The sequence below is a fragment of the Solea solea genome, chromosome 19 (genome assembly GCF_958295425.1).
Source record: "Solea solea chromosome 19, fSolSol10.1, whole genome shotgun sequence".
Classification (NCBI taxonomy): Eukaryota; Metazoa; Chordata; class Actinopteri; order Pleuronectiformes; family Soleidae; genus Solea; species Solea solea.
The window spans coordinates 22,886,948-22,907,028 of record NC_081152.1 but is presented as its reverse complement, the minus strand read 5'-3'; the positions used below and the strand labels follow the sequence as shown (position 1 = coordinate 22,907,028).

The window sequence follows — 20,081 nt, the reverse complement described above, 5'->3', positions numbered from 1 at the left end:
CTGTCCCCCATCTCTCCGCTGTCCCCCATTTTCCTTTCACCCCAACTGGTCGAGGCAGATGACTGCACATCTCTGAGTCTGGTTCTGTCAGAGATTTCTTCTTCTGTTAAGAAGTAGTTTTTTCTCTCCACTGATGCCTAGTGTTTGCTCATTGTGTGAACTGTTGGGGTTCTCTGCTCTCCTTGATGTTGTCCATGTACAGTGCCTTGAGATAATGTATGTTATGATTTGGCGCTATACAAATAAAATTGAATTGAATTGAATTGGATTTTACAAACTATTCATAGGGTTGTATTAATTTATTCATATTGGGTGCTAATTTGACATTTTCTCATCAAGGTTAGAGGCTCAATGTCCTCTGAGTAAATGAAGACAAAGGTAAATGATGAAGGTTTTCACTCATTTACGATCTGTTTGGTGACTCTTCTTTTTAAAACTGCAGCGCTACAAAAACAACTAGACAGGCAAGTTTCACACACACACACACACACACACACACACACACTAGAGTTGTCCTTTTTTCCACTCATCAAACACATTTCTTGCAGGTTGTAAATGATATGTTGTCTGTGTGGTGAAGAGTAAATGTGGAGAGGGGCCGGCCTGACGATAGCCTGGCTGGAGAAGATGGAGTTGGCTAAAAGTAAACTTGCTGCAGGTGAATACACTCTTGCTTTTCGATGAGTGGGGAAATCAGAGAAATGGAAAATATCCTGATACCCTGAAATCCATTAAGGACATTTATGCAGAGCTGGAGGAGGAGCTGGAGGAGGAGCTGGAGGAGGAGCTGGAGGAGGAGCTGGAAGCGCGCAGAGAGACTGAGAGAATCGAAACAATAACCCCCGACACTTTGAGCATGTGCTCAGCGTGAACTGGAGGGAGACAAATATCCCACTCAGAATGACTCAGACATCACTGCCAGCAAAATGCCAAGCAGCAGTAACAGCAGCAGCAGCAGCAGCAGTAACAGCAGCAGCAGCAGCAGTAACAGCAGTAACAGCAGCAGTAACAGCTGCAGCAGTAACAGCGGCAGCAGCAGCGGCAGCAGCAGCAGCAGCAGCAGTAACATAAGCAGCAGTAACAGCAGTAACAGCAGCAGTAACAGCTGCAGCAGTAACAGCGGCAGCAGCAGCAGCAGCAGCAGCAGTAACAGCAGCAGCAGTAACAGCAGCAGCAGTAACAGCTGCAGCAGTAACAGCAGCAGCAGCAGTAACAGCAGCAGCACTAACAGCAGCAGCAGCAGCCACTTCCGCTGCAAAGAAAACACCACGCTTCGATCAAAGGGAAAACGTATTCAGAGACGTGTCGACGAGACGGGTCGGGGTTGTTATTTTCAGGGGTGTTGAGAATGCTAACACACACACACACACACGCACATAGAGAAGAGTGCCTGAGTTACAGTTGGTTACTTCTCCTTCATCTAATATTCCTGTGTCTGTCTTGTTGGAAATTATGGGATAGATATTTATCAACCTGTCCTCCAACTGAAACATAACTACGGGTCGTTTTGGGGCGCTGGTTTTGAAAACATATTTTTCAGCTCAAATATGCACATGTGTTACTGAGAATTAAAAAGTTGATATAGGGAGTCAAACACTCAAGCTACTAGACAACACTTCCAAGGTAATACCAGGTTGTTGTCATGTATACAACCACCATGGGCGCTGGTTTTGAAAATGTAGATGCTATGTGTACGTTTCCTTGCAGTCTCATAGTTATTGTGGTCCACATCGAAAGGACTGGTGAAAGAAACAAAGATGGAAAAGCTGGTTTCACCGTTTGTGGTCTGACTGAGAGGAGACGCAGGTTTATGATAATCCTCATAAATGATGATGTGCTGCACAGACATTAAAAACTGTGATTGGCACTAAATCAAACAGGCTGAGCCTCTCGGGTCACACAGTGACTGGAGATGCTTTTCTCTTCCAACTATCAATTTCTCTCTGTCCTAAAATCCTGCATCACTGCAGCTCCTCCCACCAATTCCAGCCTCTCATCTATCCTCTCGTTTTTCACTCTCTCCTTTGGCTCAACTTGTGATTTTGCATCATTTTAGCATGTCCACATCCCACCTTCCTTTACTGCTGTGTGACATGTGGAGCTGGGTCTGTAGTATTCTGTATTTTACTTGATGATTTCACTCATGGTTGAATGGTTAACCAGATTAAGACCCACCACTTCAATCTGTGCAGATTATTCTAACTTCATTAACTCTGGAGGTCATAGGTTGTTAGCTTGACTTTGGATAGCCCATCGTTGATGAGTGCCCTGTATTCACTGTATTATGAGGACAATGTCATCACTGCCTTTGATTAAAAAGGGAAACAAATCTGCTTAACTGTTTAAGGTGAGGACAGTTAATACATTTGTAACAGAATTCCATTAACCATGGGTCAAGTACACAATGACTTTATATCAGTTCTGTGCTTTGAGTTAAATAATGAAACGTTTGGTTTTGTCACAGGAGAGAATCGAACATTTGAGAAGAGCTGGGATGATTAAAATGTTAATGCCACTAAATCATTTCCCTGATGAATGTGTGAATGCTGAGGTGAGTGACCTCATCCATTCACACACACTCTGCCTGTTAATAGTTATAATCAGAGTTAAAACAGTTCTCACAGACCAGGTGAAATGAATGGATGAACAAGAACAGGACATAAATAAAATAAGAAAAACATCTATGACAGTTATTGTTGAGGGCTAAAGGGTTAGCATACATGTATACACGCTGACAGATCAAGATTATATGATGTCACTGAAGGAGCCAGAGGACAGCTACCATGACGATGACTAAAACATTTAACCAGAATAAACTGTATATAATATAACATAATAATTGACAAAGGTTTAGGTTTTTATGTAACAAACACCAGTTTGGAGAAACAACAATGAAACCTGGTGGGTTTTGTGTCTCATATTATCACTTCATGATGAGCATAATTTATTGTGATATTACTATTATTATACTATTATTAAAGTAGCCTCACTAGCTTCCTGACACAATCATTGTATCCTTTATTAGTTTGTATTAACATGCTCATCTAATCCATTACAGGGACATTTCTATTTTATTGTGAAAGATAACCTCCCAGTAAATGTATACATTATATTCCTTGGCTTAAATAACACACTGCATGTATATCTGTGTTACATGGAGTGTGGTGCAGATTCTTTTTTCCAGCGAAGTGTGTGTGTGGTTAGAAAGCTTTCACGAAAACAACAAACACAAACAGGATGGTACTGTTTTTCAGAAAGCATCAATCATGGTTACATCAGGCCGACGCAGTCACACCACAGAGTGGGACGCTGGAGATTGTCAGGTAATGAACTAAAAATAACATGTGCATGACACAGCAGACAAAAAGAAACCTGTGAGAAAAGCCTGGGTGATGCAGCACATGCAGCTTTCACACCTACAGCACGGTGCAGTTCATTAGATTTTCAACTCACACACATCCCTTCATGTGGGTTCTTTATATATACAGAATAGATCACAGCAGCACTGGGGGTGTGTTTGATTCTCCATGCCCTGTTGGGACCTGTAGCATTAGAGAGATGTTCACGATACAAACGGCACATTCACGCAGCATAGATTTAAATATCATCACAAAGTGTTCAAAAGAAGTGCAAATCTCTTGAATCTCTGTAGCCAAAGAAACAAACCTCTGACTACATCACATCTGTGAATATCATAATAAAGAACACGTACACATATCTTTTCTTTTCATCTTTCATTATTCCTATTTAACTCTGAGGACAAACACAATGTGAACACTGAGGACCATGGACCTCTGTCACACTCATTATCTTAAAGCCATTACTGTTGTGAGGACAGACAGCTGTGTTATGGCTGTGGAGTCTGGATGAGTGCCTGATGTCTCCTGCTGGACATGCTTCTCTGTCAGTTTCACCTGCTCACCTGTCTCACTCTGTTTGAGTTAAATCCACTGAGCACAGTGACTTAAATGCTGTCAGTACCAACACGATCACTGGTTCTCAGCTCTGACCTCAAACTAAAACATGATGGTTTGTAAATGTATGCAATTCAATGCATTTTTTGTTTTATGGTTAACTAAGAAAGTGTTGATCCTTCATTTTTTTAACATCTTCAATAGAATAGAATAAAAACACAGATGCAGTGAATGTGCTAACACCTTATTTTGTATAACACTACAAAATGTCATTTTAAAGCATATTATTTATCTGATATATGAATATATATATTTATATATAAACATATATGTTTATATATGTTTATATATACATATATACTGTATATGTATATATAAACATATATATACGTAGCATATTATTTATCTGATATATGAATATATATATATACATACATATATGTATATATATGTTTGTATATACAGTATATAAACATATATACATATAGATATATACTGTATATTTATATATAAACATATATACATATCATATTATTTATTTGATATATATATATATATATATATATATATATATATACATATATTCATATATAAATTCACCTCTTTTTTGTAGTGTATTATCCCTCATTACAGAAGAGAAATTAAATCATCAAAGAAATCACCCTAAATGACTTTCATTTTAAAGTCATTGTGGCAGGGGGGTGTGGTTAGGGTGGTGGCTGCTGGAGGAGCATCAGGTACAGCTATATAAGCACGTCTGTAACCTGGTTCTGGTCTCTTGCAGTAGGTTGGGTCCAGAGAGAGGACAGGGGCAGAGACAGGGCAGCGGGGACAGGGCAGCGGGGACAGGGCAGGGACAGGGCAGCGGGGACAGGGCAGGGACAGGGCAGGGACGCACATAACTGGACCCTCACACCCTGAATAAACTGAGGATTTTCCTTTTAAACAAGCCGTGTGTGGTCACTTTTTTACCAGCAGTGTTGAACATCAATGACAGGCTCATTATAGTTATAGTCATTATACTCATTTTAAACTCATACATCATTCTCTTTTTAGGATGAAACAGTCTTCAACTTCAGCAAAGGTGATTCCTTCAACAGTACATGTTCCTAATTAAAGAAGAGAAAAGAAATATCACTTTAAGTCTGATGATCAACTACAGATACACAGATGCACCTTCATGATGACTCAACTTCAGCTTCCTTCATGTCTGATTTGCAAGTATTTGAATTGTGAGACTAATGAGCAAAGGTGATGGTAAATCTGAGGATTATCATAGAGGTCCTTTAATCTTTCACACTCCACTGAATCACCAAATATTTGACATAAAATACACAATTCACACAGCAAAGGCAAAAGTGGGAACTTTTGTCTATGAAATTAATTTTATTTTCACACACTTCACTAACTTTGACCTGAACAGTGGGCAATGGTGATTCCACGCCTTGCTCAGGGGCACCCCAGCTCTTTACCCATCCCAGGGTCTGAACTGGTGACCCTTTGGTTACAAACCCAATCCCCTTCCATTTGTCCATGGGTTGACAAATGGCAAGAACTTCCATTTTAAGCATGCAAACATGACATTTGACATGTTGGAGTAGCTATGCTAAGCTAGTGCACTTATGACAACACGTGTCAAGAAGCAGCATCTGATGATACATGACAGATAGAGTTTGTGTTTCATGACTCATTGTCACAGAGCCGCAGTGAAGGTTTGTTGTTGCTGGTTCTCTTGCAGTCATGAAGTCTACTTGGCTTTTAGAAATGTTAACTCGCTGGTGTAGACATTTGCTCTGGCCTTGTTTCCAGTGTATGAGCCTGTTAGAGAAACCCATATACTGTACTGTAAGTTCTCTAGTGTGATATTAATGTTCCACCAAGTTCCAGCATAATCGGAACTTTTTCATTGTCACAATTTGTTTTGTTTGTACATTTCTCCAGTCAAATAATAATATAATATGTCAAAATATGTAAGTGAGCTTTTTCCATCGGTTTGGTGAAGTAACAGCATTTGTATCAGTAGGTAGTGAGGCAAATAAGAGGTAGTCAAAATATTAGAGATGAAACCATTAACTGATTCATCGATTATTAATCGACAACTATTTTGATAAACGATAATCGGTTTGAAGCTTTTTTCATGATTAAAACAAGATTTCTGATTGTTTCAGCTTCTTAAATGTGAGTATTATCTTCATTTCTTTGCTCTTGATCACAAAGAAATCATTAACAGTGAATCCTTTTGATTTGTGGACAAAACAAGCGATTGAGAACATCGTAATTTCCAGGTTTGACAAACACTGATCAACATTTTTTAAGGTTTTCTGATATTTTTTATGGACCAAACGATTCATCGAGAAAATAATCGACAGATGAATGGATTATTAAAAATGCCTTAAAGTAAACACATCAATCATCAATGAAAATTAAGATGAATGAAAGTATGTACAAAGCAGTTATATCAGATGCAAATTATAAATGTTTTTTTAAAATGAGTATCACAGAACAAAACAAGAACTCTTGGTTGTTCTTTCAGGTAAGGGTTAGGGCTAGGGTAATAGTGTTAGGGTTAGGGTAATCCTAATGTCTCATATAATGTCTGACAGGACTTTTCTGTCAAACATCGTCCAAGTTTGGAGTCTGCTGCAGAGACTGAATTGTAGCATTGAGAAGTTCATTCTCCCGACACAATTACAGAAAGCTCACCTGCCCTTGGCTTGTTTCCCAGTATTTGTGTTGATTTTCTCTGAGCAATTAACAATGTGACACCATGACCTCGGACTGCAGAGGAAAGAGATGAAAAACAGGGAGTGGAAGTGTAGTGCAGGGCATTTTAATAACAATACATTTCAATGTAAAGTCATGTGGAAATAAACGTGTTTGTTTGTCAGTTATAATAAATGCTCTCTTTTTAATGCTTAAATTAAAATTAAGAATGCAAGAATAGAAAATCAAATATTTATTATTCTAATTTAACAATAAGTTCAAGTATCAAGTGCAGAAGATGATATATTTAGCATGTTTTGTTTATTGTATGATCATTGTTGATAACCATTGTCTATATTTGTCAAATTATAGAGAAATAAATGCAAATCAGTGTCAAATGTTTGTACCAGATTGAAGCTCATTTTAAATCTACATTAGTATTTGAGTGAAGAGCTGAACATGATCATTTAATAAGCAAGTGAATCATCACTTTGTTCAAATGGCTTAATTTTTAATGCATATATCAATTATTATTTGTTTAGTATTGTATTATCACAGATAATATTATATTATATATATATTATAGTGATATATATCGCCGGTTCAAGTCCCCACCAGGTCAAAAGGGCTGGGGTACCCCTGAGCAAGGTACCCAGGGCACTACTCAGTGTGGCAGCCCACTGCTCCTAATTCTAGGATGGGTCAAATGCAGAGAAGTAATTTCCCTAAGGGGATTAATAAAGTATAAGATTTAGATTTAGATATATAATATATATATATCATAAAGATTATAATGTATGTGCAGTGAAAAACAACCAGACGACGATGTTATGTAGTTCTAAGACGAGTTTAAAAGAATTTGGTGTGATTTTCTTTTTCATTTAGTTTTGTTTTTTCGGACCAGATGAGTAATAATTCTAGAAATGAGAACATGATGAATTCAAAGGCAGCCATGTGCACTGTGACATTGTAAATTACATTACATGTCATTTAGCAGACGCTTTTATCCAAAGCAACTTACAATGGAATTTAGTACAATCAGCCAGGGGTGGAGTTGAACTTGCGACCATGATGTCTTTCGCACACAGGGTACCAGTCTTAACCACTGAGCCACTCCATATTTTATAAATGATATAAAATATCAGTCGAAATGATGAAGCATCAAACAGACATGTAGAAGATGAGAAGATGAGATCTCAACCTCTTTCATTGTCTTTCTCCTGAGGTCAAAACATGATCATGGACAAGGGCCTCAGTCTCAAGACCAAGTCAAGTACAAGGTTCACAGCTCTAGTCCAGGACCTGCATGAAGTTTACAGCTATAGTCCAGGACCTGCATGAAGTTTACAGCTATAGTCCAGGACCTGCATGAGGTTCATAGCTATAGTCCAGGACCTGCATGAGGTTCACAGCTATAGTCCAGGACCTGCATGAGGTTCACAGCTATAGTCCAGGACCTGCATGAGGTTCACAGCTATAGTCCAGGACCTGCATGAGGTTCACAGCTATAGTCCAGGACCTGCATGAGGTTCACAGCTATAGTCCAGGACCTGCATGAGGTTCACCTCTATAGTCCAGGACCTGCATGAGGTTCACAACTATAGTCCAGGACCTGCATGAGGTTCACAGCTAAAGTCCAGGACCTGCATGAGGTTCACAGCTATAGTCCAGGACCTGCATGAGGTTCACAGCTATAGTCCAGGACCTGCATGAGGTTCACAGCTATAGTCCAGGACCTGCATGAGGTTCACAGCTATAGTCCAGGACCTGCATGAGGTTTTATGGGAAAGTGACACAGGAAAATAAAGATTTGTCCACTTCCAGGAAATTGATTGAAGGGGTTTCACCGTCATATGAAGTAGAGAGAAGGGGAGGGGCAGATGCTGAGTTATTGTGATGGCAGAGAATCTTAATGAAAGACATGGTGAGAGTGACAGAGGACAGAGGAGAGATGAACTCATCTGTGTTGCTATGGCTTCATGTTTGAGGAGAGATGACGAGGCTCAGAGAGCTGGTGATTCTCTAACTGCTGAGTGACTGATGTTCCTGCAACAGCAACCAAATGCACAAACAAGCAACACATTCTCAGATGAACTCAGGACTTTGCACTGTTGAGTGATAGGTCCTGTCTCATTCCCTGTAATGTTTTAAAAATAGACGATGGTGTTTTAGGACAGAGAAGAGAAAGAAAGTGTATGTACGACCAACTGATAAAATATTGAAATATCGGCATGTTTCAGTGTTCTTAATGTAATTGTTTGGTTACCTTTTATTGCTTTTTGTCTGTTTAATATAAATGTAGAATAACAGATACTCTTTTATTTCTTCAGTCTGTGCCCACAGTTCCAATCTATGGGAGTTTTCACAGTGTGCTGTCTCTCTAATGTTGATCCAGCCTTTGCTCTTCTTAGTCTGGGTTAAGTCCTGCTGTATTTGGCTCGCAGTAGAAAAGAATCAGCTAAATTGCCAACTTTAGTCAAGACAGACAGAAAGGTTACAATTACTTAAAGAGACACTGTGTTCCCTTTCACAGAAGGTGGACCTTTCATTGATGACATCTACAGGAAGTGTCCGGACCATTCACAGTGATTCTGATAATATTCCAAGCACGGTGGCATGAGGCTACAGGACTCAGCATTCAGAGAGACAGCCAGTCCTTTTATGCTGTGAAATCCAATGTTTTTCTTTTCTTTTTATTCTCATCACCTAGAGTGACAGTCGTCCTACACACAGCCACAAATTCCACTTGACTCCATTTAGTAATCAATTTAGTTACATCAGATATACAATGTGCATGATTTAATATTTTGAAAGTATGCATCATAACTTGCATTCAGTGACTGTCATCTTGCCACTGACACACGTGGTTTGTAAATGTTCAGTGTCCAGTGTTGATGACCAGATAAAGCTCGTTACACGTTATAATTCTGCCACACACACATTCATCCAGCTCATCCTACACATGCAGTCAGCACAGATGCCAGGAGTAACGCCTCAGCATGAGGACAGGACGAACGGAGGATCAAACCACTGACCTTCTGCTAAAGATGACCCTTGAGTCGCACTGAGAGCAGCGGCTCATATTTTCATTTAATCAAACATGTGATAACATGTTACTGTGAACATTGTGTTGTTATGTGTCATAAACAGGTCATGTGACAACCACATCATTCCAGGGAATCACTGAAATGAGTTACAGCAGCATCTTTTATTTACATTCCCCTTCATCACAATTAAACATTCACAACACTGCAGTCAGCAGGTCAGACAATCACTAACAGAAATTAAAAGGCATGTGGAGGAAGGATCCCTCCTCCTCCTCCTCCTCCTCCTCACTGCTGCCTCTGTAGTCACCCTATCAGAGTTAACTCACCAGACATACATGCCAAGGAAACGCCAGGTCTAGAAACAAGTCTGTGTGAGAAGGCTGGTAACACACACACACACACACACACACACATGCATAGCATTTCAATGATACAATCTGTACATACTGATGTACAAATGTCTCTCTTACAAAGAGAACTGCTTCAGATGACGCAGGTCAATGTAATCAGCCTCATGTCTGTGTTTGTGCAGAACTCTGCAGCACTTGCATCAGAACTCTGCAAACAGGTCATAGCTCGTTATTCAGGAAGTGTTTGTGCAACAATCTGCTTTGTTTAATAATAATCGATGGTCCCAACATTCACTTTATTTACCAACCTACTGCGTAAGGGAAATGACAACAGTGGCTGACTAACAAAGCAGTGGACAGAGCTTTTCTGGTGATGGTGTGAGTCATACCTCGCATTCTCGGGAGCCTGAGATAGTGTAGGTGCAGGGTCCTGTCCCGTTCACAAGCACGTCCATGGCCTCAGAGTTGGTGGGCTTGTAGTCCACATAGTACTCCTGCAGCGGAGAGCTCAGCGTGCGCTCGGTCTCTCTGACTTTCTTGCGGTGCTTGCGAGCGGCCGCTGAATGCTCCTGCAGCTGCTTGACACTGCTAGGATAGCGCTTCCAAGACACGTAGATCACCAACAGGATCATTGCAACAGATAGAAAAAGAGCAACACTTCCAGCAACAATCTTATGGAAGGACACAGGCTCCAAGTCCTGCTCTGGTGGAAGTGCCACAGGTGGGGTAACTACTGATGATGTGGGGGCTCCAATGGTTCCCTCTCTTCTCTTTCCAGAAACAGTAGGTGATGCAGGAATGGCTGGGTGAAAGTCTGTCTGTACAGGGAGATTAGATGGGGCTGGAGCAGGACTCACAGTGAGTGTTGTCAGTGGGCTTGAGTGACAAACATCAAAAGCTTCAACAGCATCCATCACTTTCTCCCCCTGGGCTTTCTTGGGGGAGGCACAGATCATAGTGGTCTCCTTTGCGCCTCTGAAGTTTTTCAGCCAGGTAACCAGAGGACAGATGGAAGTGCCACAGTCCCATACGTTTCCAGCTAAACTGATGGTCGTCAAAGAGATCCAAGCATCAACCACCTCTTGGGAAATATTTGTCAGCTTATTGGAGTCCAGGTTAAGTGTCTGCAGGTTGGGTAAGCATTGGTAAACTACAGCATCTGCCTCTGTCAGATCATTCCCAGAAAGATCCAGTTTTTGGATTGAGGCCCAGGTCCAAGTCAAGCCCTGGTTCAGTGAGCGAATGCGGTTCCACTGCAGATAAAGTGCCCGCAGATTGTAAAGCCGAGGAAAATGAGAGAAATTGATTTTTGAGAACTGGTTATGCTCCAGATGCAACTCAGTGAGCTTAACCAGGCCTGAGAATGCATTCCGAGTGATACTGCGCAGCCGATTGTAACCCAAATCCAGGAACTCAAGATTTCTGCAATCTTGGAATAGACGCATTGGGATGACTTTTAGAGAGTTTGAACGTATGTGGAGGCTGAGAAGCTTCCGTAAGCCCTGAAACTGCCCAGGCTGCAAAGCTTGCAGCTTGTTGTACGACAGGTCAAGATTACGCAAATTAGGGACTGGGTGGAATGTGGTGTTGTGAAGTGATGTGATCTTGTTAGAGCTCAGGATCAGCTCTTTAAGCCTCCGGACTCCTTGGAAAGCCATTCCATCCACGGTGGCAATGTAATTGTGGTCCAAGTAGAGCCATATGAGGTGGTTGAGTCCTACAAACTGTCCAGAACGAAGAATGGCCAGGCTGTTGTATCGTAGAGACAGACCTTCACAGCCTCCAGAGAGGTTCTTGGGAACATCACGAAATGCGCTTGACTCACAGTAAACAATTTTTCCATCACAGCGACAGCTTTTGGGGCACGGGCGCTCACTCAGAGATGGATTTGCTGCCAGCCACACCTGCATCAGGAGTTGGACCACCACCCAGCGATGCCGCAGAGCAGATCCTGCGAGAGGGGGAAATCAGGTGTTAAATAAATCCTAAATTATTGTTCAAGAGAAGACAATGTTCAAACACTCCTCTGCTTTCCACATGTACGAGACCGTGAAACAAATAACACAACACATGTTAGTAACAGAAAACAAGGTTATCTGTGGAGAATATCATTTCCTAATTCTCTGTTACAAATGAGGTTTTAAAGGTGAAATAAAATGGTCAGTGGCTTCCTTATATCACTCCTTGTTCTGAGGTGGGACTGAGTTGATTCCATTAAAGTCGTTCCCTCTTACACAGCCACTAATGATGTGTCATTTAGATACATTGATTTCCCCTTGAGGAGGTGGAGTGAAGGGATCCACAATGTAAAACATCCTCAACATTGTAATTTATTACAGTTATTATAAAAATGAGATCATATTTCCATGTCAGTGTAGAAGTGGTCCTTACTTGATAAGCTTGGCAGGTGTCATGGTCAACAAATGTATTATGTTACAGTATAAGAGGATATGGTATATCATAAATGAGCTAAATTCATAATGTTTTCCATATTTTTTCTGGCAAAATTGACACAAATGACTGGATATAATAGTTTTAATGAGAGGCAACAAACGATACATGCTAGCCAACATTGGCAATTCACTCATTGCCAAGCATCTGCTGTTCCCATGCGGGTATATACTGTATATGTGTTTCCGTGTGTGTGTGTGTGAGAGAGAGAGAGAGAGAGTATACCTGTTTTTCTTCATTATTCCTTTCACATGTGGGGAGACATGTGTTTGTGCTGATCATGTTTGTTGCTTTAATGTAAATGTTGCTGTGCACAACATAGTAACATGGAGATCACATGATGCTGATTTCTTCTCCTCCTCTCCTCTGTACTAAATTAATTTACCAACAAGTCTGTGATTCTAAGGCTTAGAAAAAAAAGGAAAATAATACTGATTTATAACTATTCCCATGTGTAATATTCCATATGCATGTAATGGAATTTTGACTGGGGAAGAGAATGTGGAATGTTTGACATTAATGCAGGTTTTGTAAAAAAACAAAAAGATGTATATGCCTTGTATCCCAGGAGAAGGGGGTGACAATCCTGTGCTGCTTTCATTTCCCATGTGCAGAATATGCTTGCTTTATTAGAAGTGACCCTAGCATCACTGTCACACTCTCCCATTCCTGACTCTGTATATGTTTTAATGAGCGATCTGTGCATTAATACAAGTGAAACTACTGCACCTACACTTGTGGAGGAACACAGTGACGTGTCACTCATGCAACCTCTTACTGGTGTACTATGCACAATTACTGTTCTTCTGCTGTATATACATAGATGAACAACTTCATACCAATCCTATTGAAATGTTGGAGGTTTGCATGTCCTTGAATCCTGCAGCTGTTGTGATGTTACTGAAATGTGGATTCTATTTATTCTATTATATTCTATTATGTCATGCAGATGTTGCTATGTTGCCTGCATGATATCAAGGACCGTGCTTCATTTCTCATGATCTTCATCTGAAGGCATGTATGTGATGCAGGCTGTGCTGCTGTCCCCAGCACCAGCCTTTCAACCCTAACACATACAGGGACTAAGTGCACTTTACTGCTGACCTAAAATAAAACCAAATGTGGTTTAATAACTTGGCAAATGGACTCACTAACTGGTGCACTTTGAGAGCACACAAGTGGCTCATTGCTATCTGTTACCTGTCATTGACAAAAGTGCGACTGGCCTCAGCCTTGACTTCACATCGAAGCTGGACGGCAGCCGAACACACAGAAAGGACCGACCCAATCCAGCATCAGCAGCAGAGGCAGCAGAGGCCGTCCTATTAGTCTGCCATTATCTGTGAGGCGACAGCACGGCTGCCAACACACACACACACACACACACACACACACACACTATACTACAGGGGAATGACTCTGTGACCAATATAATCTCTGTTTTTTTATCTCAACACTTGCTTTTCATTGTTGTTACCATGAGAACAACACATGTGCTATGTTTGTGTCATTTGTTTCAAATCAAATCATATAATCATATAAAATAACCTAACACTACATTATATAAGTAACAAGTTCTGCTGTTGAAAAAGTAAATAATACAAAGTGATCCTATAATAGGCAATAGAATCATTATGTTCCTCAGTGAACAACAGCAACAACTCAAATATATCTTTCTGTATCAAATTCTAAAAGACTGAAGTCCACACACACACACAAACACACTGAACGTTGATCCATTCCACTGTGGATTCAGCCCGTAGCTGAACTCATGCAGGCCCAGTGATCATGGGGAGAATAGGAATCTGAGAATGACTGATACTGAATCCCAAGTGTTTCACAAGCCATTTGTTACAAATAAGTAAGTGGAGGATTTCCTGATATCATCCTCAAAGGGTTCACTAATCTCTTCACCTGCTTTGCCTGACATCAGCATGTGATGCTTCGAGGCCAACAGTATGTTCAGATGAGCCAGTGTGACTCAGGTACACAGCGTACATGTGTTTTTAAAGTAGTGGCATATGTCAAATCTTATGTTTTCTCATCATACTGTTTCTCTATTTCTGAAAAGCAGATCTCTAATGATATGGCCCATGAAACATAAGTGCATGCTGTTAATGAAAAGCATCGCCGTCAGCTGCACCAGTGGATAACTGAGATTACAGCGCCATGTAATCGCTAAATAATTGTGGACAGCAGCACAGAGGTGTGATTTTTAGCCAGTTTTTTTTTAATATATGTGCAGAAAAATGCGTGTGTGTGTGTGTTATCCTAAAATGTCCTGATATCTGATCAGGAGACAGAGGTCTCTGATGATCCATATATGTCCTACACACTGTACTGTTGCGCTGTGTGCTGATGTGGTGCAGTAACTCAATGAGGGTCGATAAATCATGTGGCCTTACAATTAATGGCACAGCACCACCAGTGAACTTGGCCGTCTGTGTAAGTGTTAAGAATGGTTCAAGAGATTAGACAACTGCAGACAACACTATCCCACGGAGGATATTAAAAACAAGTCTGAGAAAACAACGTGTTAATAAGGAAAAAATCATTTAAAAAAAGAGAGAAAAATAGTGGAAATTTAAATTGGGCAGGGTGGGGATGTGCTTAAGAAATACTGAAGACACACACACACACACAGAGGGGGAGGGGGGGGGGGGGGGAGAGTGCGTGGTGACACATGGATGCACAGTTTTCTCTGGGATTTTCGGGAGTCCCTCCTGTTGGCAGCTGCAAAAAAACGCGACGGTCTTTGAATGAGAATCAGTCTGATGAGAAACTCCTTCAGCCCACAGTGAGAGATTGAAGTGTGTGTGTGTGTGTGTGTGTGTGTGTGGGGGGGGGGGGGGGTTTGCTGGACTGACAATGGGCCTCGTGCGTACAGAATAGGGACAGTCAATGATTATGCAGGACCGCGCTTATTAAAGTTGACTGGCGTCCAGCATTCAGGTTCAGGTTCTTCCACCATCACTGTCCTCATTTACACAAACAGCCTTTTTTCTTCTTCTCAGTCTTTCTGTTCAAATGTTTAAGCGCAAACGATCTCGAGAGTCTAACGATCCAAACCTCCAGGAGATGAAATGGAGCGAACACTGTGTTGCAGCTCTGCGACTAAAGCAGCGAATTCCACTTCAGCAAAGACACTAAAACCCCGATGACGTGTAGCAACAGTGTCTCTGTAAAGACCTTTATTTGTGAGTGAAGCGTGTGTGGGTGTGATGAGAATATTTCATAACAACCCACGCGATCACAAAAACATTTAACATGAACGGAACTTACCCATGACCGCGGTTCTGCCAGATCCAGCCTTCAGGTTTTTAATGACTTTTGCTGCGCGACATCCGAGTCCGCATGACGCACTGTCCACACACCGTACCGTCTCGATCCTCGTCCTGATCCTAGTCCTTATCTTGGTCCTGATCCAGCAGCCCGGTCTCTCCGCGCAGCCGTCGACACCAAAGCGCACCTGCCCGTTACTCCCCCGGACCTGAATGCGCGATCCGATTTAGTTCTGCATCCGTAACCGTGCGACTGAACCGGAGCGAATGTCATTTACGTCCAATTCCAGAATAAGGAGGACAATCCGGTTTCTTTACTCCCTCTCCATGTCCACGTCCCACGTCGACGTCTTTCAAGTTCCAGCCAGAGAAAATACTGCAGTAAAACAGCGATTCATGTCATATATGCAGAGAGAGTGTGAAGGAGCGCAGCAGCGTTCACATTCCTCTCCACAGCTCAACCCGCAGATGCTCAGTGTGATCCACGCGTGGCGCACACGCAGATCCACAAGTCACATCTTCACGTTTCCATCTGTATGTCTCTGTGAAATAAAACACGCTGTATGTCAAAGCAACTTTGGAACCACCATCTCAATGCCCTCTTCTGGTGAGACGGAGACCCACGAGAGCATTGTGACTTCACTGTTACAGTGAAACGAATTATTTGTTTATGAGGTTTATTATTCGGTTTGAACAAAAGAATATTCACTAACATTTATGACTTCACCAATGTATCACAGTATCTATGCGTGTGTGTGTGTGTGTGTGAGAGCGAGAACACCTCTGTGTAAAACTGTGTTTTAATTAAATCTACTTCTGCTTTGGTCACATATGTGGAGCTGTCCTTGGTGCTGAAATGTTTCTGTTTAGTCAGTGACTGAAAATCTGTTGTGTTCACTTCCTGTCCTTTATAAACTAAAAGAAACTAAAAACATTAACATCATCATTATTAATATTGTAGATGAAGCTCATACACATGCACTGGTTGTCAATAGTTCAATCTGTCAGTGAAGAAATGGTCAAATAAATCAGCAGCTGATGTTGCCTCACACTGTCGTTGTTTTGTTGGACTATTCAAATGAAAATGAGTAAATTTCACATTCACATTGAATAGGTAAGTATTTCATAAATGCACTGTTTAATTACAGAAATCCTCTTCTGTTTCGATTTTTTTCGTATTTCCTCTTCCACACATTCACCTTTTCAAAATGGAGCCTGAGTTTAAACTGCAGCGTCTTCCACTGTAGCTCGGCCTCAGTATCTGCTCCCATTCAATCTGGCTGATGACTTTTCTTCTGAATGCTGTTCAATAAGCAGAGGCTGTTCTGCTGACGGTGCTGAAACAAAGAAGCCACTGGGAAGTCATGGAAAAACCGACAGTGAAAGTCCAGAAGCCACAGATTCATGTTCATTTTTCATCATCATTTACAAGATAAAAAAAAAACAACAGGAAACACGTTTGATATTAAACTGCAGATTTAAGGTCAAATGTCTTTGACAGGAAAACATTCACACACTCAAAATGACCACCAAACATTTCAGTAGCTTTGCCATAGCACTAGCATTAGTGTTAGCATTAGCTCTCCCACAGTTGATTCAGTATTAAACTATACAGACATTTAAGTGTGTATTGTGTATGTACTTATATTATATATTTTTGTTTTTTTTAAAGATTGTCATAAACATTTAGAGCTGTGGTCTGTGACAGTGGGAATGAAGCTCCGCCCCCAAAACCCCAGAAGTCATTATGGGAACTGGGAATTTTCCCTGATTTTGTTCTGGTATGTTTCTGAAAATCTAACTTGTTGTGTTCCCTGCTGCTTCAGTTTAAATGTATCCTAAATACACACACACAAACACACATATATACAGTATATATATATATATATATATATATATATATATACTGTACATATACTGTATACTGTATATATATATATATATATGTATATATGTATATATATATACATATATGTATATATATATAGTATATAGTTCCATGACCCAACAGTACGAGTGATGGTTTGGACTCCATGTTCTTCTTCACACTCACTAGTGTGACAACAGCAGATATTTTCAGGTTATCTCCAAAGTGACACATTGTTCTGTTCTCTTCTGTCCTCCGCATGTTCACATCACACTGGGACTTGTTCTCTCGACACCTCTTTTCTTTTTCCATTTCCTGTGATCTTAAACCTGGCAGAATAATCTTAACCTGCCTCAAGGCAATTTTCAACCTGACACCGAGTTTCTCTATTTCACCTTTGAATGTGATCATCAGGCAGATATCTCGGGAAAGCTTCTAGAATAAATACATACTCTATGAAGTCAAAATAATATGCACTGGGAGGAGCTTCCGTCTCTTCATGTTACACATTTGTAACTTTGTTTGTTTTTGTTAGAACTTCAAGGTTGGCACAGCAGTAGATGTGGTTGTCGTAAATGTCTGTTTTGCAGTTGCTTCCATTAACCTTTACCCCAAGCTGGGTTTCAATCTGGATGACTGTGTTGCTCACACTGCAGCTCTGGTTGAGCTGAGGTGTTTGGACGTGGAGGTACATGTTAAACATTAATGATCATTTATATTCTGTGCTTTATACATTGTCAATATCACAGACATTTATTCATCATTTATCTATCTGTAAAAATGTATTTCCTTCCCAATAATTAAACTTTGTCGTGATTATAGCTCTCTTATTCTCATGTGGGTATCAGTAAAGATTTATGTGGTATATTTCTTTAATAGTAAAGTAAAAGGATGGCATATTCTTATAACATATTTGTTGATATGACAGTGTGTGCGCGTGCCTGCTTCATGTGTTTTGTCTTGGCAAAGATGTGAGCGAGATAAGAGGTTGGCATCTGTCTGTGGTCCTGTCCTGCCATCTGTCAGCTGCCCATGAGGTCACGGTAGATTTGAGCTCACACGAGTCAAACACAGAGAGGTTCATCGTGTTATTAAAGCAGAAATTAAGAAAACTAGCTGTGTTCTCTTATAGATGGTTATCGTGAAGGCAAATACAGCGTGTTGTATTTATGTGGTGAACACATGAATCCTTTTGCCAGCATATGGTTCCAAATTAAAGTCACAAGCAAAGTTGAGCTAATGCTCTTGGGAGATGGAAGAATTTGCATAATGTGAGATGATAGGGATCTATAAAGCCAGCAGATCAATGAGGTCCAATTACAGGCCACTGGAGTTTCTTATCTGCCTCACTTTAACTCTGTGCAGCCTATGGTCCTACACTTTGACTAAATCTGCAACGTGATTAGACCAAGTGATTGACACAGGAAGATTATCACAGAACCCCATCACTGTTTGTCTGCTTTTGTGTTCAAAGACAGAAGGAAATCCTTCTCAAGGACATGTCCTGTCTTTCTGTTCTCCATGACCATATTTTAGCTCATTATATTGTAAATAAATCTCTTATTTTTGAAGTTTGCTACAGGAACACATGTATATATATAAATGGAAAAACAAAATGGGGTCACACTGTTTTCAGAGCCTTTGGGAACAGCAGTGAGGTGTGTGTTAGTGTTGGTTAAAGATCATTCACCTGTGAAAACCAGGAGTCACAGCAGGAGAAATAAACCTGCACATACACATTCTCTCTAAAGACACTGACACACTCTCATCTGTATTTATTTTTCTAAAGCGTATGCACAACATTTGCACAACTCTCAGAAGAGTGCATATTATTCGACAGCTGCGGAGACATAAGGATTTTCACTCCTTCCAGTGCTGATGAAGATGGGAAATGTGATTTCTGCACTGTGTTTATTCTGCTGTGGTGAAACACTGAAGGCTCAGAGATTAGCAAGGCAGCACTTCCATGTGACACAGCATGTTGGGCCCATTACTCAGGATGCTGCCCACCCGCTCGCCTCCCCTCCACACGCCCACCCTGTGCCACATTCCAGCACTCGTCGTGGACTCGGTCTCGTCGTCACACTGGCTCTCCTCGTTCCTCTATTTTTGGCATCAGAAATTCTGGGCACGTCGGCCTCAGCACAATGTAAATTATTCAGCCGAGCTTTCCAGAGGCTGCGAGCGAATCATAAATCGCAGCTGGTCTCAGGCTACTTCATACGGGTGACGGTGGTTAAACACCAGTGCACAGAATCATTTTCAAACACACACAAATTTAAGGTTTCATGACTTGTCGCAGGCAGAGAGACTGGTTTTAAACTTCTATTTGTTGTACTGAAATGAGGACGTGTGCGTGTAACAGCAGGTTCTCTTTCTTTCTGTCTATCTTGTACTGTAAGATAACAAGAGTGTAAGAGTGATGTCAGCTGCAGACAATTTTTAGATATTAAACTGTAGCATTTAGT

The 20,081-nt window shown here is 40.8% G+C and overlaps 1 protein-coding gene and 1 long non-coding RNA gene across 2 annotated transcripts in view; one reads left to right on the top strand and one right to left on the bottom strand.

Annotated features, from left to right (window-relative positions):
- LOC131446186 (leucine-rich repeat transmembrane neuronal protein 4-like) overlaps nt 1-15,906 on the bottom strand; it is a 69,305-nt gene extending 53,399 nt beyond the window's left edge. The window contains exons 1-2 of the mRNA XM_058617275.1: nt 15,748-15,906; nt 10,404-11,965 (exon numbers count right to left, since the gene is read on the bottom strand). Of these exons, the coding sequence (XP_058473258.1) occupies nt 10,404-11,965; nt 15,748-15,751 (1,566 nt within the window). The 5' untranslated portion in view covers nt 15,752-15,906. The remainder of the gene's footprint in view (nt 1-10,403; nt 11,966-15,747) is intronic.
- LOC131446187 (uncharacterized) lies at nt 1,191-6,803 on the top strand. Its single transcript, XR_009233900.1, has 3 exons — nt 1,191-2,551; nt 3,255-3,323; nt 4,971-6,803. It is a non-coding gene; the product is annotated as an uncharacterized LOC131446187 (long non-coding RNA).
- Nucleotides 15,907-20,081: the final 4,175 nt, after the last annotated feature.